Source organism: Euphorbia lathyris, chromosome 4 (genome assembly GCF_963576675.1).
Source record: "Euphorbia lathyris chromosome 4, ddEupLath1.1, whole genome shotgun sequence".
Lineage (NCBI taxonomy): Eukaryota > Viridiplantae > Streptophyta > Magnoliopsida > Malpighiales > Euphorbiaceae > Euphorbia > Euphorbia lathyris.
Window position 1 is genome coordinate 48,612,178 of NC_088913.1, and position 12,954 is coordinate 48,625,131.

Below are 12,954 nucleotides of genomic sequence, written 5' to 3' on the forward strand. Positions count from 1 at the left end.
GACGAAGGCAGACGCTACTACAAATTTCGATATGCGTTCTTCGTTGGTATGCTATATATGGACGAGTTCTTAAATACTGAACTCGGGATAAGCAATGACATGAATCGCTATTTAGAGAGATTGGGATGGACTAAGTTCGCCCACAGGCGGTTTCCTATTATTGGAGACTGGATTCTCGAGTTTTTCTGTACAGTTCATTTCGTGAACAAACGAAGAGTGCGTCTCAGTTTTCATCGAGATGGCGAAACATTTACTTTTGGATACCCTGAATTACATGCCTGGTTTGGTTTTCCCCCGAGGGATACAATCAAATGTCATCCTGGCAGAGATATGACATCCACAGATATATGGAGGATGCTAACGGGATTTTGGCGATTCAATCCTCGACTCGCCTATAACCAATCCATCAACTCTAACTCGATGTTGTATCTACACAAATTTATGTGTCACAATCTGTTCGGTCGTACGTTTAGTAGTGTGGTCAAAGACACCGATTTATATGTCCTTGGAGATATATTCCAGGGCAATACAGTTGATACCTCCAAGATTCTGATGGAAGGTCTTGTTACCGTTTCTCGATCCAAGGATAAGAAAATTGGTTTCGGCAATATCATTTGTGGGATCATTCTCGGGACCAAGGGAACCATTTCTATCCCTTGGAGCGATGCTGAATCATTTCCGACTTTGGACTATGAGTTCTTGGAATATGAAGGCCTAGTGAAGTGTGTTTTTTAGAGCAGACCCGCATTTTCTTTCTACACCGGAACGTCAAGCTTTCGTGCAATTGAAAATCGATCGCTATAGGGCTAGAGAAATCCCGATTAATAGGGATGAATATATAGAATAGTTTAGGTTTAATTAGTTTTTCATTTTGTCAATATTTGTGTGTTTGATGTTTTATGTTTTGTATCATTTTCTACATATTTTGATTCAATAAAAACTTCTGGTCATTTGATTCAATTTCTTATTTTGATCTTGGTTTATCTATACTCAATCAATTTCATATTGAATAACTCTAATCAAAGTTGCTATAATCAGATAATTATGGCCATATTTATTAGTTCAAATATAAAAATCATATTAGTCCATAATTTCACATTAATCCATTCTTTTCTGTATCAATTAATTGAGAATTAATAATATATGAATTTGTATTTATTTTCATTAATGTAGAATCATTTAACTTACATAAATAAATGCACATTAATATTTCATTAAATTCTCCTTAAAGCATTTATCTTTCATTATTTTTCCAATTAATAAGGGCAAACCTTTGGTTTTCCTTGTCATTTAATGCTTTTTATTTATGTTTTTAAGTACATGTACAGTTTTTAATAAGATTCAGGACGTAATTACTCAGAAAAATACACGAACAGAGTGAAATTGCGCGAAAACAAGTCACCAAGGACCGATTCTCGGCCGAGAATTATTAATTCTCGGTAAGATCAGCAAGAACAGGCCAATTTCAGAGCGAAATACTCTCTGAAATTGCCGTGTCGCGACCTGTAGGGACACTAATTCCGGATTTTTGCACTATTTTTTGAGCCTTTTCCTATTCCTACTCTACCTATACTTAACCCTATTTCACCCTATATATACCTATACCTTACATAAACCTCACATCACCTCACTTTTTACCCAATCCCCTACTCTAAACTCTTCCCAATACATTACTTTTACTCTTCCCAATTTATTCATTACCCTTTCTAATCACTTAACCCTTTTCAAACTACCACCTTTCTCATTCAATTAGACATTACAACTCCCTAACTCATCTTCAACCTTTGCTCTTCTTTTTTTTCATCTCTTCTTCATTATTTTTCAAAACCCTAAATACCAAAATCATACCTATAACAAAGCGTGTTGGTCACAAACCACAAGTTACGGAAGCTAATCGCCTTCGTATACATTGCGGAGCCTATTTTGACATCGAAACAGAGGAGGAAGCCGCTCGTTTCATTCATTTTTCGAACTCAAAGAGGGAGTTTGTGGATATGCACTTCCTTGACTTCGATTCGGTAAGAGAGTTGAATTTCTCTACTCGAATTAATTCTTTCATTGAGACTTTGGGTTGGCAAACTTTTGTTTCTATGCGTTTTCCTAGCATTACGAAGTATATAGTGGAATTTTTGGTCACTCTGACCATGAATAAAAAGAAAACATCAATCTCCTTTAGGAATAATGGTGTGACTTACACCATAGATTATGAGGCTATGGGTAATATGTTTGGTTTTCCTACTAGTGATTTCCATGACAAGCCTAAGGATTTTGATAACGACACAATTTGGAACACTCTTTCGGGTCAGGATTATTTTAACTTAGAAAAACACTTCAAGTAAGGTGATAAGAGACAATTGTGTGTTCTTCTTTCACAAATTTCTGAGTTTTTCCTTATTTGGTCGTGTTGAGAGCTCAAAGATTCAAGTTAGGGATTTGTTCGTTCTTGATTGCTTGTTTAAAGGATTGAGGGTTGATAGCATAGGTATGCTATTTGATAATTTGTATCGTGCTTCGAGGGCTACTACCATTCAAGTACCTCTCGGTAATTTTATCACCGCTATTGTTTTGGGTGTGGAGAGCTAGCCGATTATGACATGTCCACCTACCATGGTTATGTGCCAATTTTGAACATTTCGGCTCTTGAGCGGGCTCACTTGTTGCTTACTTTGGTTCCTCCCGTTTTTATTTCATATGAGTCCCGTATTGCCAATCTTCGTGGCACTATGGGTGGAGGAGCTTCAAGTTCCCAATTTGTAGGTACCGAAGGAGGTGAAGAGGCGGAAGAAGAGGAAGAGGCACCACAAACACCACCACAACCCCAAGCACGTCAAGATGATGATCCGGTTGATTTACGGAGGATTTTGAACCAAATCAATGAAAATAATCATAACATGAATTTAAGGATTGATGATTTAGTGGAGAATAATATGGTGATAAATGACAACCTCAACAACTTGAGGAGGGAGCACAAATCTACTCGTCGTCGGATGCTTTCGTTTTTCCGTCGACAAAATGTTGAAACTTCACCATCCCCAACGGATTCACCTCCCCATGCTTAGGTTTTCTCACCTCTTTTTCATTTCCTTCTCTTGTTATGTTGTTTTTTAATTTAAGTTTGGTACAATAATTATTTTTCATGTTAAGTTTGATACAATTTTATTTTTATGTTGGATGCTTTTAGATTGCTAATTCTTATTTCGTGTGATTTATTTCGTACTGCTTTTTCGTGTTTTATCCATTTTTGCACCAATGAGGACATGGTCCAAATTAAGTGTGGGAGGGGATATTACGTATATCATTTTTTTACACGTACAAATAAATGCATAGAGTAAGAATGAATGTCATCCGTATTACCATAAAAAAACACATATTAATATTTGTAAAACAATATTTTCAAATGCAACACTTGTTTTATGCAAATGCAACATATGTTGCAACACAAATTGTTTAACACTAGTTTTTATACAATTTACATTTTTCATATAATTGTAAATAACTCAAATTTAACAATTTAATAACTTATGATTATTTTTAGGCCATTTTTATCGTTAGAAATAATATTTCTATACGTGCAATATTTTTCAAATTATTCATAAAGTCTCCGATACGATTTTAAGTAAAAACGTCTCGAGTAAATGTATTTAAGTAAAATTCTTTATTTTCAATCTCTATTTTATATCATGAAATTCATGATACAATAAATCTTATTTTAAATTTTCAATTAGGTTTATAGGCATTAAATTAAACTAACAATTTTAGCTCAGTTTGATTTCGTCTTACATTAACACCAATTGAAGTTTTTAAGGAAACTTTAGCCATAATACATGTTAATTTTAAGTCAATATAGGATGAATGTGCTATCTTTCTTTTTCCCAAGTTACAATTTCATAAATTCATATTAATTAATCAATTAGTTGAATTCTTAACTTTTGGCCACGATTGAGACCAACCTTATCACAATCGATGTATAAAAGGGAAGAACATTAAGTATCATTTACTTTTGGCCACGATTGTGACCACCCTTATCACAATCGAGGTATGGAAGGAACGTTTAAACAAAAAAAATTAAGCATGTTTAAGTTTAAAGTAACGATTGCGTCCACCCATGGCATGGTCGGTACCTCTTAAGCAAACACAACGCAAATAAAAAGCATATAAAGTTACGATCGAGACCACCCTTACCTTGGGCGTAACTAAGCAAATAATTAACACAAATACTTACTCATCTCATGTAATAGTTTAGGTTTTGGGAAAGAAAATTTTGTGCTTTGAAATGCCTTGAGGCGAAAGACTCAATAACATGCGTGCTTATATCGTCCCGAATACTTCAATTTTAAAATTGAAATACAAGACGAATGATATATCGTATTTATACTAGTTAGTTTGATATTTTGCATATAAATTTGCCATGCGAAGTTAATCTTTTCGGCTTAACTAATTCAAAAAGGAATACAAAGATATATGTTTTATTTTCATAAAGAGATTAGTTAAATAATAAATTCAGTAAATTTTGCTCGGGACTAGCAAAAGATTAAGTGTGGAGTATTGTTAAGCCCAAAATATACCTAAAATATCATTAATATTTACATCAGTTTTGCTATGAAATCGTGTTGTTTATATCTATTTAGAATACTTTTACGTCCAAATATGTTTCTTTCATGCAATGTACCAGAATATTTGGTAAAATCCAAATAGGAACGAAAAGAGGATAAAAACAGAAGAAAAACCCTACAAAAGGAGTCAAAGACGACGAAAATCAAACGCACCGAAACGAGGACGATGACGAAGTCAGAGACGGAGTAAAAAACCCCGTGTCGCGACCGAGAATCCTACATTCTCGGTCGCGACACGCGTCGATACTGTGGTACCGGATTGACTATCAAACGTTAAGGATGTCAATCCAAATTATATATGAAATTCATTATTCAGGTTAAAAAAAAAAGAGTTGGTATATATAACTATATATATATATATATATATATATATATATATATATATATATATATATATATATAGTAGTCCACCAGTTAGAAAAAAAAAACAGAATGGTTGTGTTGGAACTTGCATAAGTACTAATTAATTAATACAGTAGTAAAAAAGAAAACTGACTCTAACCCCATTCCCAGTATAAATGCGGGAATGATAAAAAGAAAATAAAAAATTTGAATAATACTGGTTTAGTAACAAAAAGTTTTTCTTTTCATTCTATCCGGATAGTTTATCCGGATAGCTTTTTCGTTCTGTATATTAACGCCGCATATGTAAGTTTGCGCTTCCTCTGCATTTTGGCGTCTGGCCTTCCACTCCTCACATCACAGAGCAGACAACAGGGTGGATTTGAAGCAACAGCAATGGCTCCCAAGACTCCTAAGGTAAGCAGGAATCCAGATCTAATTCGGGGAATTGGCAAGTACTCCAGATCAAAGATGTACCACAAGAGGGGTTTGTGGGCTATCAAGACAAAAAATGGTGGCGTTTTCCCTAAGCACGATCCTAAACCCAAGCCAGCTGCTCCTGCCGAGAAGCCGGCCAAGTTCTATCCGGCTGATGATGTGAAGAGGCCTTTGCTTAACAAGCGCAAGCATAAACCAACCAAGCTCAGGTCTTCACTCTTATCAATCACTGTTTATCCGTTTCTATGTGTTTTTTGTTTTTTAAATTCATTGGTCAGTTTTTGCCTTCTGGATGCGTTTTCTTTTTTACTCTATTTGAAATTCTTTTTATATTTTGATTGATTGATTATATTGTGATAGGGTTTGTTGTTCCAGTTTTATGTTTACTTATGGTGTTTGTTGATTTTATGGAGTTCGTGTCTATCTTTAGAATTGGCTTAAGATTTAGAATTCATGTATCCAGAGAATGTTGGAAAAACGAGCAATACTGACAAATTCGTTTATTCATTGTATTTGATTTTAAGTTTTATTCAATGTTTGTTTATTTGTTTTCAAGGGAATTATGCTTTGCATTAATTCTCTATTTGTTACCTATATATAGGGCGAGTATTACTCCAGGTACTGTGTTGATCATTCTTGCCGGAAGGTTCAAGGGCAAGAGAGTTGTATTCCTGAATCAGCTTTCCTCTGGATTGCTTTTGGTTACTGGTAAGGCTAATTGCATTTTTCCCCCTCATTCAAAGGCAATATATTTAGTTTTTTGCACATGTTGAAGTATTTTCTTGGATTTTTCATTTTGAAGATTAAGGTGTGCATTGTTGAGTGTAGCAGATTTAAAACTTTAAAATGTGTATGCAGATCAAGTATTTGTAAAATTGGTGAAGTTGTTTTTATGTAATCTGGGAATTCTCAAGATCTAAACTAAGTTTCTGGAAGTCTAATCCCCATTACAGCAACAACCTTAAAGTATCCGAACGTTCTTTTATGTTCCCATTTGTCCCATTGGATGATATGGTGTTATTTTCTGTTTTAGGACCTTTTAAGATTAATGGTGTTCCTTTGAGGAGAGTGAACCAATCTTATGTGATTGGAACATCCACCAAGGTTGACATCTCCGGAGTTAATGTTGACAAATTTGACGATAAATATTTTGCCAAGCAAGCTGAGAAGAAGAAGAAAAAGGGAGAGGGAGAGTTCTTTGAGGCAGAAAAAGAGGTTGGTTTGCTAACTTGTTTAGTAATTGATTAGATTTATTGGTTTTGTCGGTCATCGATTGTTTTACCCTGTGGTTCAGGACAAGAACGGGCTCCCACAAGAGAAGAAAGATGATCAGAAGACATTGGATGCTGCCTTAATTAAATCAATTGAGGGGGTTCCGGAGTTGAAAGCTTATCTATCTGCTAGATTTTCTCTCAAGGCAGGAATGAAGCCTCATGAGCTCCTCTTCTAGAGGAAAACAACTTGCTAGGATTGTTCGCTTTTTTTTAAAAAAAAAAAAATAGCAGTTTAATTCCATTGTTGGCATGAGATAGTTGTATGAAACCTATTGTAAGGTGATGCATTTGCAACAGATTTTCCATTTCTCCAATTTCTTTTGTGTGGTTTGATAGACTTGCTGATAATTAGTATCTATATCAAATATAGTTTATTTCTTCTCTCAGCCTCTCAACATGCATATTCGGATCTCAATGTTTTTGGGGAAAGTGGATGTATTTGCTTTTCTGAAACTGTAATCATATGTTGCCCTTGGAGTTTTAGTGAGTCAATTTGTTGGTAAGTTCTCTTATACCATTTGAATTCCTTACTCCATTGTTGGAGAGGCTGGTTCTTCAGCTTCAGTGCCTTGGAGTTTTAGTGAGTCAATTTGTTGGTAAGGTCTCTTATACCATTTGAATTCCTTAGTCCATTGTTGGAGAGGCTGGTTCTTCAGCTTCAGTGTGTTGTATTATTTGGTTGAAATGGTAAGAAAATCTCAATTAAACTTACTGCAAATGCTAGGGGGTGTGCATTATTTGGTTAAAATTGAATTACTGACTGATTCAATTTGGTTATTTGGTTTGGGTTTTCTTAACATTTCAGTTCGGAATCTGTTATAGTTTTAGGAGTATTTACCAGTTCGATTTGGTATGGGAAAAAATGTAAAAGAAAAACTGAACTGAACCAAATTACTTTTTATTATGCATTTATGTGATCGTAAATATGCATTTAATTTTAGATGTTTTTTTTTTTTTTTTTATTGTTATTGAGATAATAATCAAAATAGGTATGTTTTGAAAGAATTTTAAGATTTTTTTGTTCTTGTTAGAGGTAAGTTATTTGAGAAAATATAGTGATTTTTATTTGTTTTATATGTTGTCCAAATTTTGATTTTCTTGGTTGAAAACCAAATTAAACTTGAAATATTTTGGTTTGGTTATACTGTCAGTTCGCGTTGAAGTTAATTATTTTGGCATTTTGGTATTCGGTTTGGTTTGATTTTGACCTGCACATCCTTACAAATGTTGTATAGTTGTTTTTAGTTACTTTGTATTGGAAACGATAAGTTTCCATGAACGACAACTGATTTATTTTCCTTGTAGTACATTATGACTTCAAACAATTTATTTATTAGAAGTCAGCATGAGAAACAGGTTAGAGAAAAATGAAAGGACTAAGGAAACTGGAGTTACTTATAGTAAGTTGTTTGTTCTTGCTGGCAATCTTTTGAAGAAATTGCTGGGCACAGAGAGCATCTTGCTTCGGAATTTGAGATGCCGCATATAATAAAGTTCGACAACCAGAGCCACCATTGTGAATATTGTGACATAAAGCACAAATGTTGTACAAAGACAGAACATAACGAAAAGACTGGTTGCTCTTGTATCTCTCCAGCTAAGTAAAGATCCTAACCTCTCCCCTTGTGTTGCAATGTCTCCTACAACTGTTTGAATTCTTCATGCAACACTTCTTAGCATGTCATACCTCATCCGAACAAGATCATGGGATCAACTAGTAGGAAACGTGTCAAATTCTTCATCGAGTTCATCTGGGTGTACAACTTCTGCCCAAGATAGTTTTGTGTCCATATGAGGTGGATGCCTCTGTCCGAATCTGTAGTTCCATAAACCAATAAGGAACATATAAAGAAATATAGTTGGGATTATCAACTCTGGATACCAAATCAGTATCAGAAACAGAATATGAACTAGTACTAACGTGATTGGATTCTTCCACTGGCAAATATCACTGAACCATCGGCTTATGGAGAAGAAACTGGAGAGAAGTGACAAGATTCTCAAGAAATTACCTTTGCTTCTTCTCATGCTCCACATGTGAGAATCCACATCTAACATGTACTCCACCACCTCTTTTCTCAAAGACGGATCGGCTCGAGCAAGCCTCATCGTCACAATACTCATTGCTTGGTATCTTAGATTGTCTACTTGATTCACTGTTAATGGATGCAGGTAATGCATTTTAGGCAGCAAAGGACGATCGTACACATATATCATGTTGGCCAAAGACAGTGTAGTGAATTGGACTGCGAGTTGCAGTTCACCCATTTTCTTCACTCTATTTGGATGCAGAACAAGCAGTGGGGGGAATGCGTGTAGATTCGAAAAGCTTACAAAGTAGATAATCAAATTCTCACTTTTCCAATCCTTGAATCATTGCATTTGCTTTTTCGCCTCCTCGTACATGGCAGTTGTTGAAAACACCTAAAGTTATTACTGTGCAGGGATCATAGACTTCCCAAGTGTATTGCTCGTTCCATTTCGGATTAAACGTGTTGAGAATTGTGCGATTTCGGACCCACTTCTGACCATACTTAGCTACACAATAAGCATATGTGCTTCATTTGGCATCTTTCATCTTCATTGGAAGAAGACCTTGTGCACCCAATAAGCATACTTGTAATATTCCTACAGGCTGTTTCCACAGCTGCCTGTCTGTTTGCCTTTGATCACTGATGTACATTGTCGATTCATCGAGGACATGGTATCCGCCTTCAAGACAAGCTCTTAGATGAATTCTACTGGAAAATTTGAGCTCTTTCCTCCTACCAGCCTCCAATACACCGAAGCTAAATTTCTCTAGATTGAACCAGCGGGAATGAACTGGTCTGTGATCTAGTCGCTTCTCAAAAAAGTTGAGTGGAAGGTTTATCTTTCCTAAGACATCATCTCTTGAAGGATGCACATGATCCTCAATGGTAAGTTGCAGCTGCTCTTCAAAAGGTTCAGCTACAACGAACACCAAATCCTCATTCTAGAGCGGATTGGATGTTCGAGTTGGGAATGCCTTGGTCTTGAGAACTTGATTCCCGACCTGAACTTTTACAAGTACTTCTGGGATGCGGCTTCTATCATTTGGCACAACATCTTGAGCCTCAATCACATTGATCCTCAAGTACCATAGTTTCGGTGATACATAGACCTTTGATTTGATGCTGAGAACACCTTCTCCATAGACCAAGGAAGCATCTGCGTGCCATGCTTCTAGAAATTTATCCAAAACTGCAAGCATGATACCTTCCCTCCCCCACGATGTTGCTCCAGTCTATACCACTGAGGAGCCAGCGGACTATCAGGTGGAACTCTTGTAGGAATTTCATTCAAGTCGAAAATTATCCTTCTGAGATAATCATCTCTTGCTAACATTTCTTTGTCTTTGATAAAGACTTCCAATATTGATGATTGAATCCGGTCTTTTGAGAAAGCAAAGACCTGGTTCCACTCGGGGTTCATTCTCTTGTCGAAATGCTTTGTCCTCCCCTTGTAGTTATCAAGCTTAATTTCCAACTTGCGGTAATGGAGCTGGGAGGAAGATCTTTAGCCTTGACAACTCGAACATATAGATAAGACATCTGCTCAACAAGGTCATGAGTGCTGGTATATCTCTCATTATTCATCCACCCTCTTTGTCCATAGGTTACAGCAGCAGCAGCGGGCCACCATTCCCGATTTGGGGATTAATGTCCTTCAAACTATAGTCATTTCATCAATGGGACGGTTAGGCTAATTAGCAGAGTGCATTGTGTACTCCCTTGATAGGCTAGCGTGTTGGTGGTTGTATATTGAAGCAATTACTATCTGAAGCAATTTCAACAAGTTTTTAGTGTAAGCAGGAGGAGGAATGTAAGGGAAAAGGGGAGGATAATGAGCATCCGAATTTGGTGAGAGGTAATGAAGCTTTTAGGAAGAAAAGAATTTGTAAAGAGATTTGCTTTCTCATGCTCAAGAAAGGAATGCTTTGATGGAACCTCAGATAGCTTTTCCTCCAAAGCATAATATATTTGTATTTGTTACTTGTGAGGGCAACAATGCCTACTTGAAGACAACAAAAGTTTTTTAACTGACGAATTTCATACTTGTCTTTGTATTACAAATCATGGTATTATATACTTAACTTTCTTCTATAACTTGGGTTTTCCCTTTTCTCTAATAGATAACAATTATATATATATACTTCAATACAACCAATTATATAGTCACATCATATGTTTACTATGCCTATATTGCTCTATATTTCCTTGATTTACTTATAACATATTTACCTGGAATTGGTTTCATTCTCATTTTAACTATCATATCAAACTTTTCAAAACAAAATGAAGTAATTTCATGTTAATGACTTTCTATACATTTTAAGACATTTTAACAATTTTTTTTTTATGATTAATTTTTTTTTAAAATTGAATTACTGACTGATTCAATTTGGTTATTTTTTTTAATTAAAGACGAGGAAAGGAAAGGCGGAAGACGGAAATCCCAACTATGTTGGCACCCCCGAACGAACCACCCAACCAGACCCGATATTATTAATGAGAAGCAAAAATTACAATGATTTAACAAAACCTGTAGGCCAAACGGCCAATAGCATTATCATTAATTAAAGCTAAACAAAAAGCCGGAGCAGAATCCCACCAAACCATCTCATCACAAGTTCGACCAAAATTAGCAATCTTATCTGCAACTTGGTTTCCTTCCCGAAATACGTGAGAGGCGACCAAACTCATTGTTTCTAGAGCCCGTAAACAATTGTCCCAATCCTGATGAAGCTGCCAAGGAATGTTGCCTGTTCTGTTCCGAAGAAAGTGAACTACAGAAGTTGAGTCGCTCTCCAGCCAAAGTTTATTCCAGTTCCTGCTGCGGGCTTGTGTAATAGCAGTCATGGCTGCTTTTAACTCGGCAATGTGCGCAAACTGAGTTTTAAACGATAAAGCAAACGAACCAATCGCATGACCCGTATCAGTGCGGAAAACACCTCCGCAGCCAGCCACCTCTGAACCCGCCAAGAAAGATCCATCTGTGTTCACCTTCCACCACCCTTTAGGCGGTCTCTGCCAGCGCACTGGGATGATACGCGACACTGCACCTAATCGCGGCTTCAAGGCAAGGGAAGATAGAACTTGAAGTTCAACCTGTGAATTCCAAACTGTCCCTTTCCCCAGAAAATCAGAACCTCTAATACAGGGTCATAGTAACCGAAGTGATTGATGTATATTCGGAGGCTCCTCTTCAAAGATACACCCATTTCTAGCTCTCCAAAGAACCCATAATCCATGAACTATTGCGCTGTGCCAAAGGAATTGTATCTGTGTTCAATCTACGGCCAAACAAGCCCTCAACACCTCTCCATATTTGCCTAGCAAACTCGCAGGTAAGCAGCAGATGATCAAGACTTTCCTCGTGGGACTTGCAAAGGCAGCACATGGAAGCCATGGAGATACCACAGGACTGCAGCAGCTTCTGAGTCGGCAGTCTGCCCCAGGACGCTCTCCAGGCTATCATTGAGTGCGAGGGGGGAATATAAGCTTTCCAGATTCGATTTGCGAAATGCCTGGTAGGTGATGGTGAAAGCCATTTATAGAACAGGGAAACCGTGAAGAAACCATTCGTAGCAGGCTTCCAAAAGCACAAGTCCGTGGTCCGACCACCTGGGGAAACCGCGAGAACAGCAGCTCTAATATCAGGCGATAAATCTGGGATTTCCCAAACTCCGTTAATTCTGTACTCATTAATCCTTTCCAAACGCCTATCTCGCACCGCCCGATCCAAGTTAAGCCTATCTGCTAACGTTGGTATGATCCACTCCGAATTCCAAAAGCTGAGCGTGGAATTCTCTCCTATCAGCCAGAAGCTATGATCCCGAAGCGTCTGATAGGAGGTTTTAATAGAAATCCAAACCGAGGACAGAGATATACATTTCCTTGCCAACCCCGCTGTGTTGAGGAAGCGAGATCTTAGAAGAGAGAAGCAAAGACTTGTATCAGCTATGACTCCCCAGGCAATTTTCCCAGATAAGGCTGTATTCCAACGCGCCAAATTTTTTATTCCCAAACCGCCTTGAACCATCGACATTGTGCAAACCCGCCAAGCCACGGGAACCAACTTTTGCTTAACGACCAAACCAGTCCAGACAAAGTTTCTCATACTGCTAACGAGCTTCTTCAAAAGACTCCGGGGCCACTTATAAATGATGAACGAATGTGTCAGTGAGCTCATAACCACCGACTTCACTAAAGTTAGTCGTCCTGCCGTAGAGAGGGATGTGCCTTTCCATCTAGAAAAAGTCGAGA

The 12,954-nt window shown here is 37.1% G+C and overlaps 1 protein-coding gene and 1 pseudogene across 1 annotated transcript; one reads left to right on the forward strand and one right to left on the reverse strand.

The window, feature by feature from the left end:
* Nucleotides 1-5,219: 5,219 nt before the first annotated feature.
* On the forward strand, nt 5,220-7,048 carry LOC136226461 (large ribosomal subunit protein eL6z-like). The gene is made up of 4 exons (XM_066014956.1): nt 5,220-5,602; nt 5,995-6,101; nt 6,427-6,608; nt 6,688-7,048. The coding sequence occupies exons 1-4, from the start codon at nt 5,352-5,354 to the stop codon at nt 6,841-6,843; spliced, it is 696 nt and encodes a 231-aa protein (XP_065871028.1). The 5' UTR covers nt 5,220-5,351; the 3' UTR covers nt 6,844-7,048.
* A 948-nt stretch (nt 7,049-7,996) lies between these two features.
* On the reverse strand, nt 7,997-10,284 carry LOC136225858 (FT-interacting protein 1-like; annotated as a pseudogene).
* Nucleotides 10,285-12,954: the final 2,670 nt, after the last annotated feature.

Excerpts from the sequence above, each read along its gene's own strand:
- LOC136226461 (XM_066014956.1), top strand. The coding sequence starts at position 5,352 with ATGGCTCCCAAGACTCCTAAGGTAAGCAGGAATCCAGATCTAATTCGG. Across the intron at positions 5,603-5,994 it reads CATAAACCAACCAAGCTCAG|GGCGAGTATTACTCCAGGTA; the intron begins GTCTTCACTCTT and ends ACCTATATATAG. Across the intron at positions 6,102-6,426 it reads TGGATTGCTTTTGGTTACTG|GACCTTTTAAGATTAATGGT; the intron begins GTAAGGCTAATT and ends TTTCTGTTTTAG.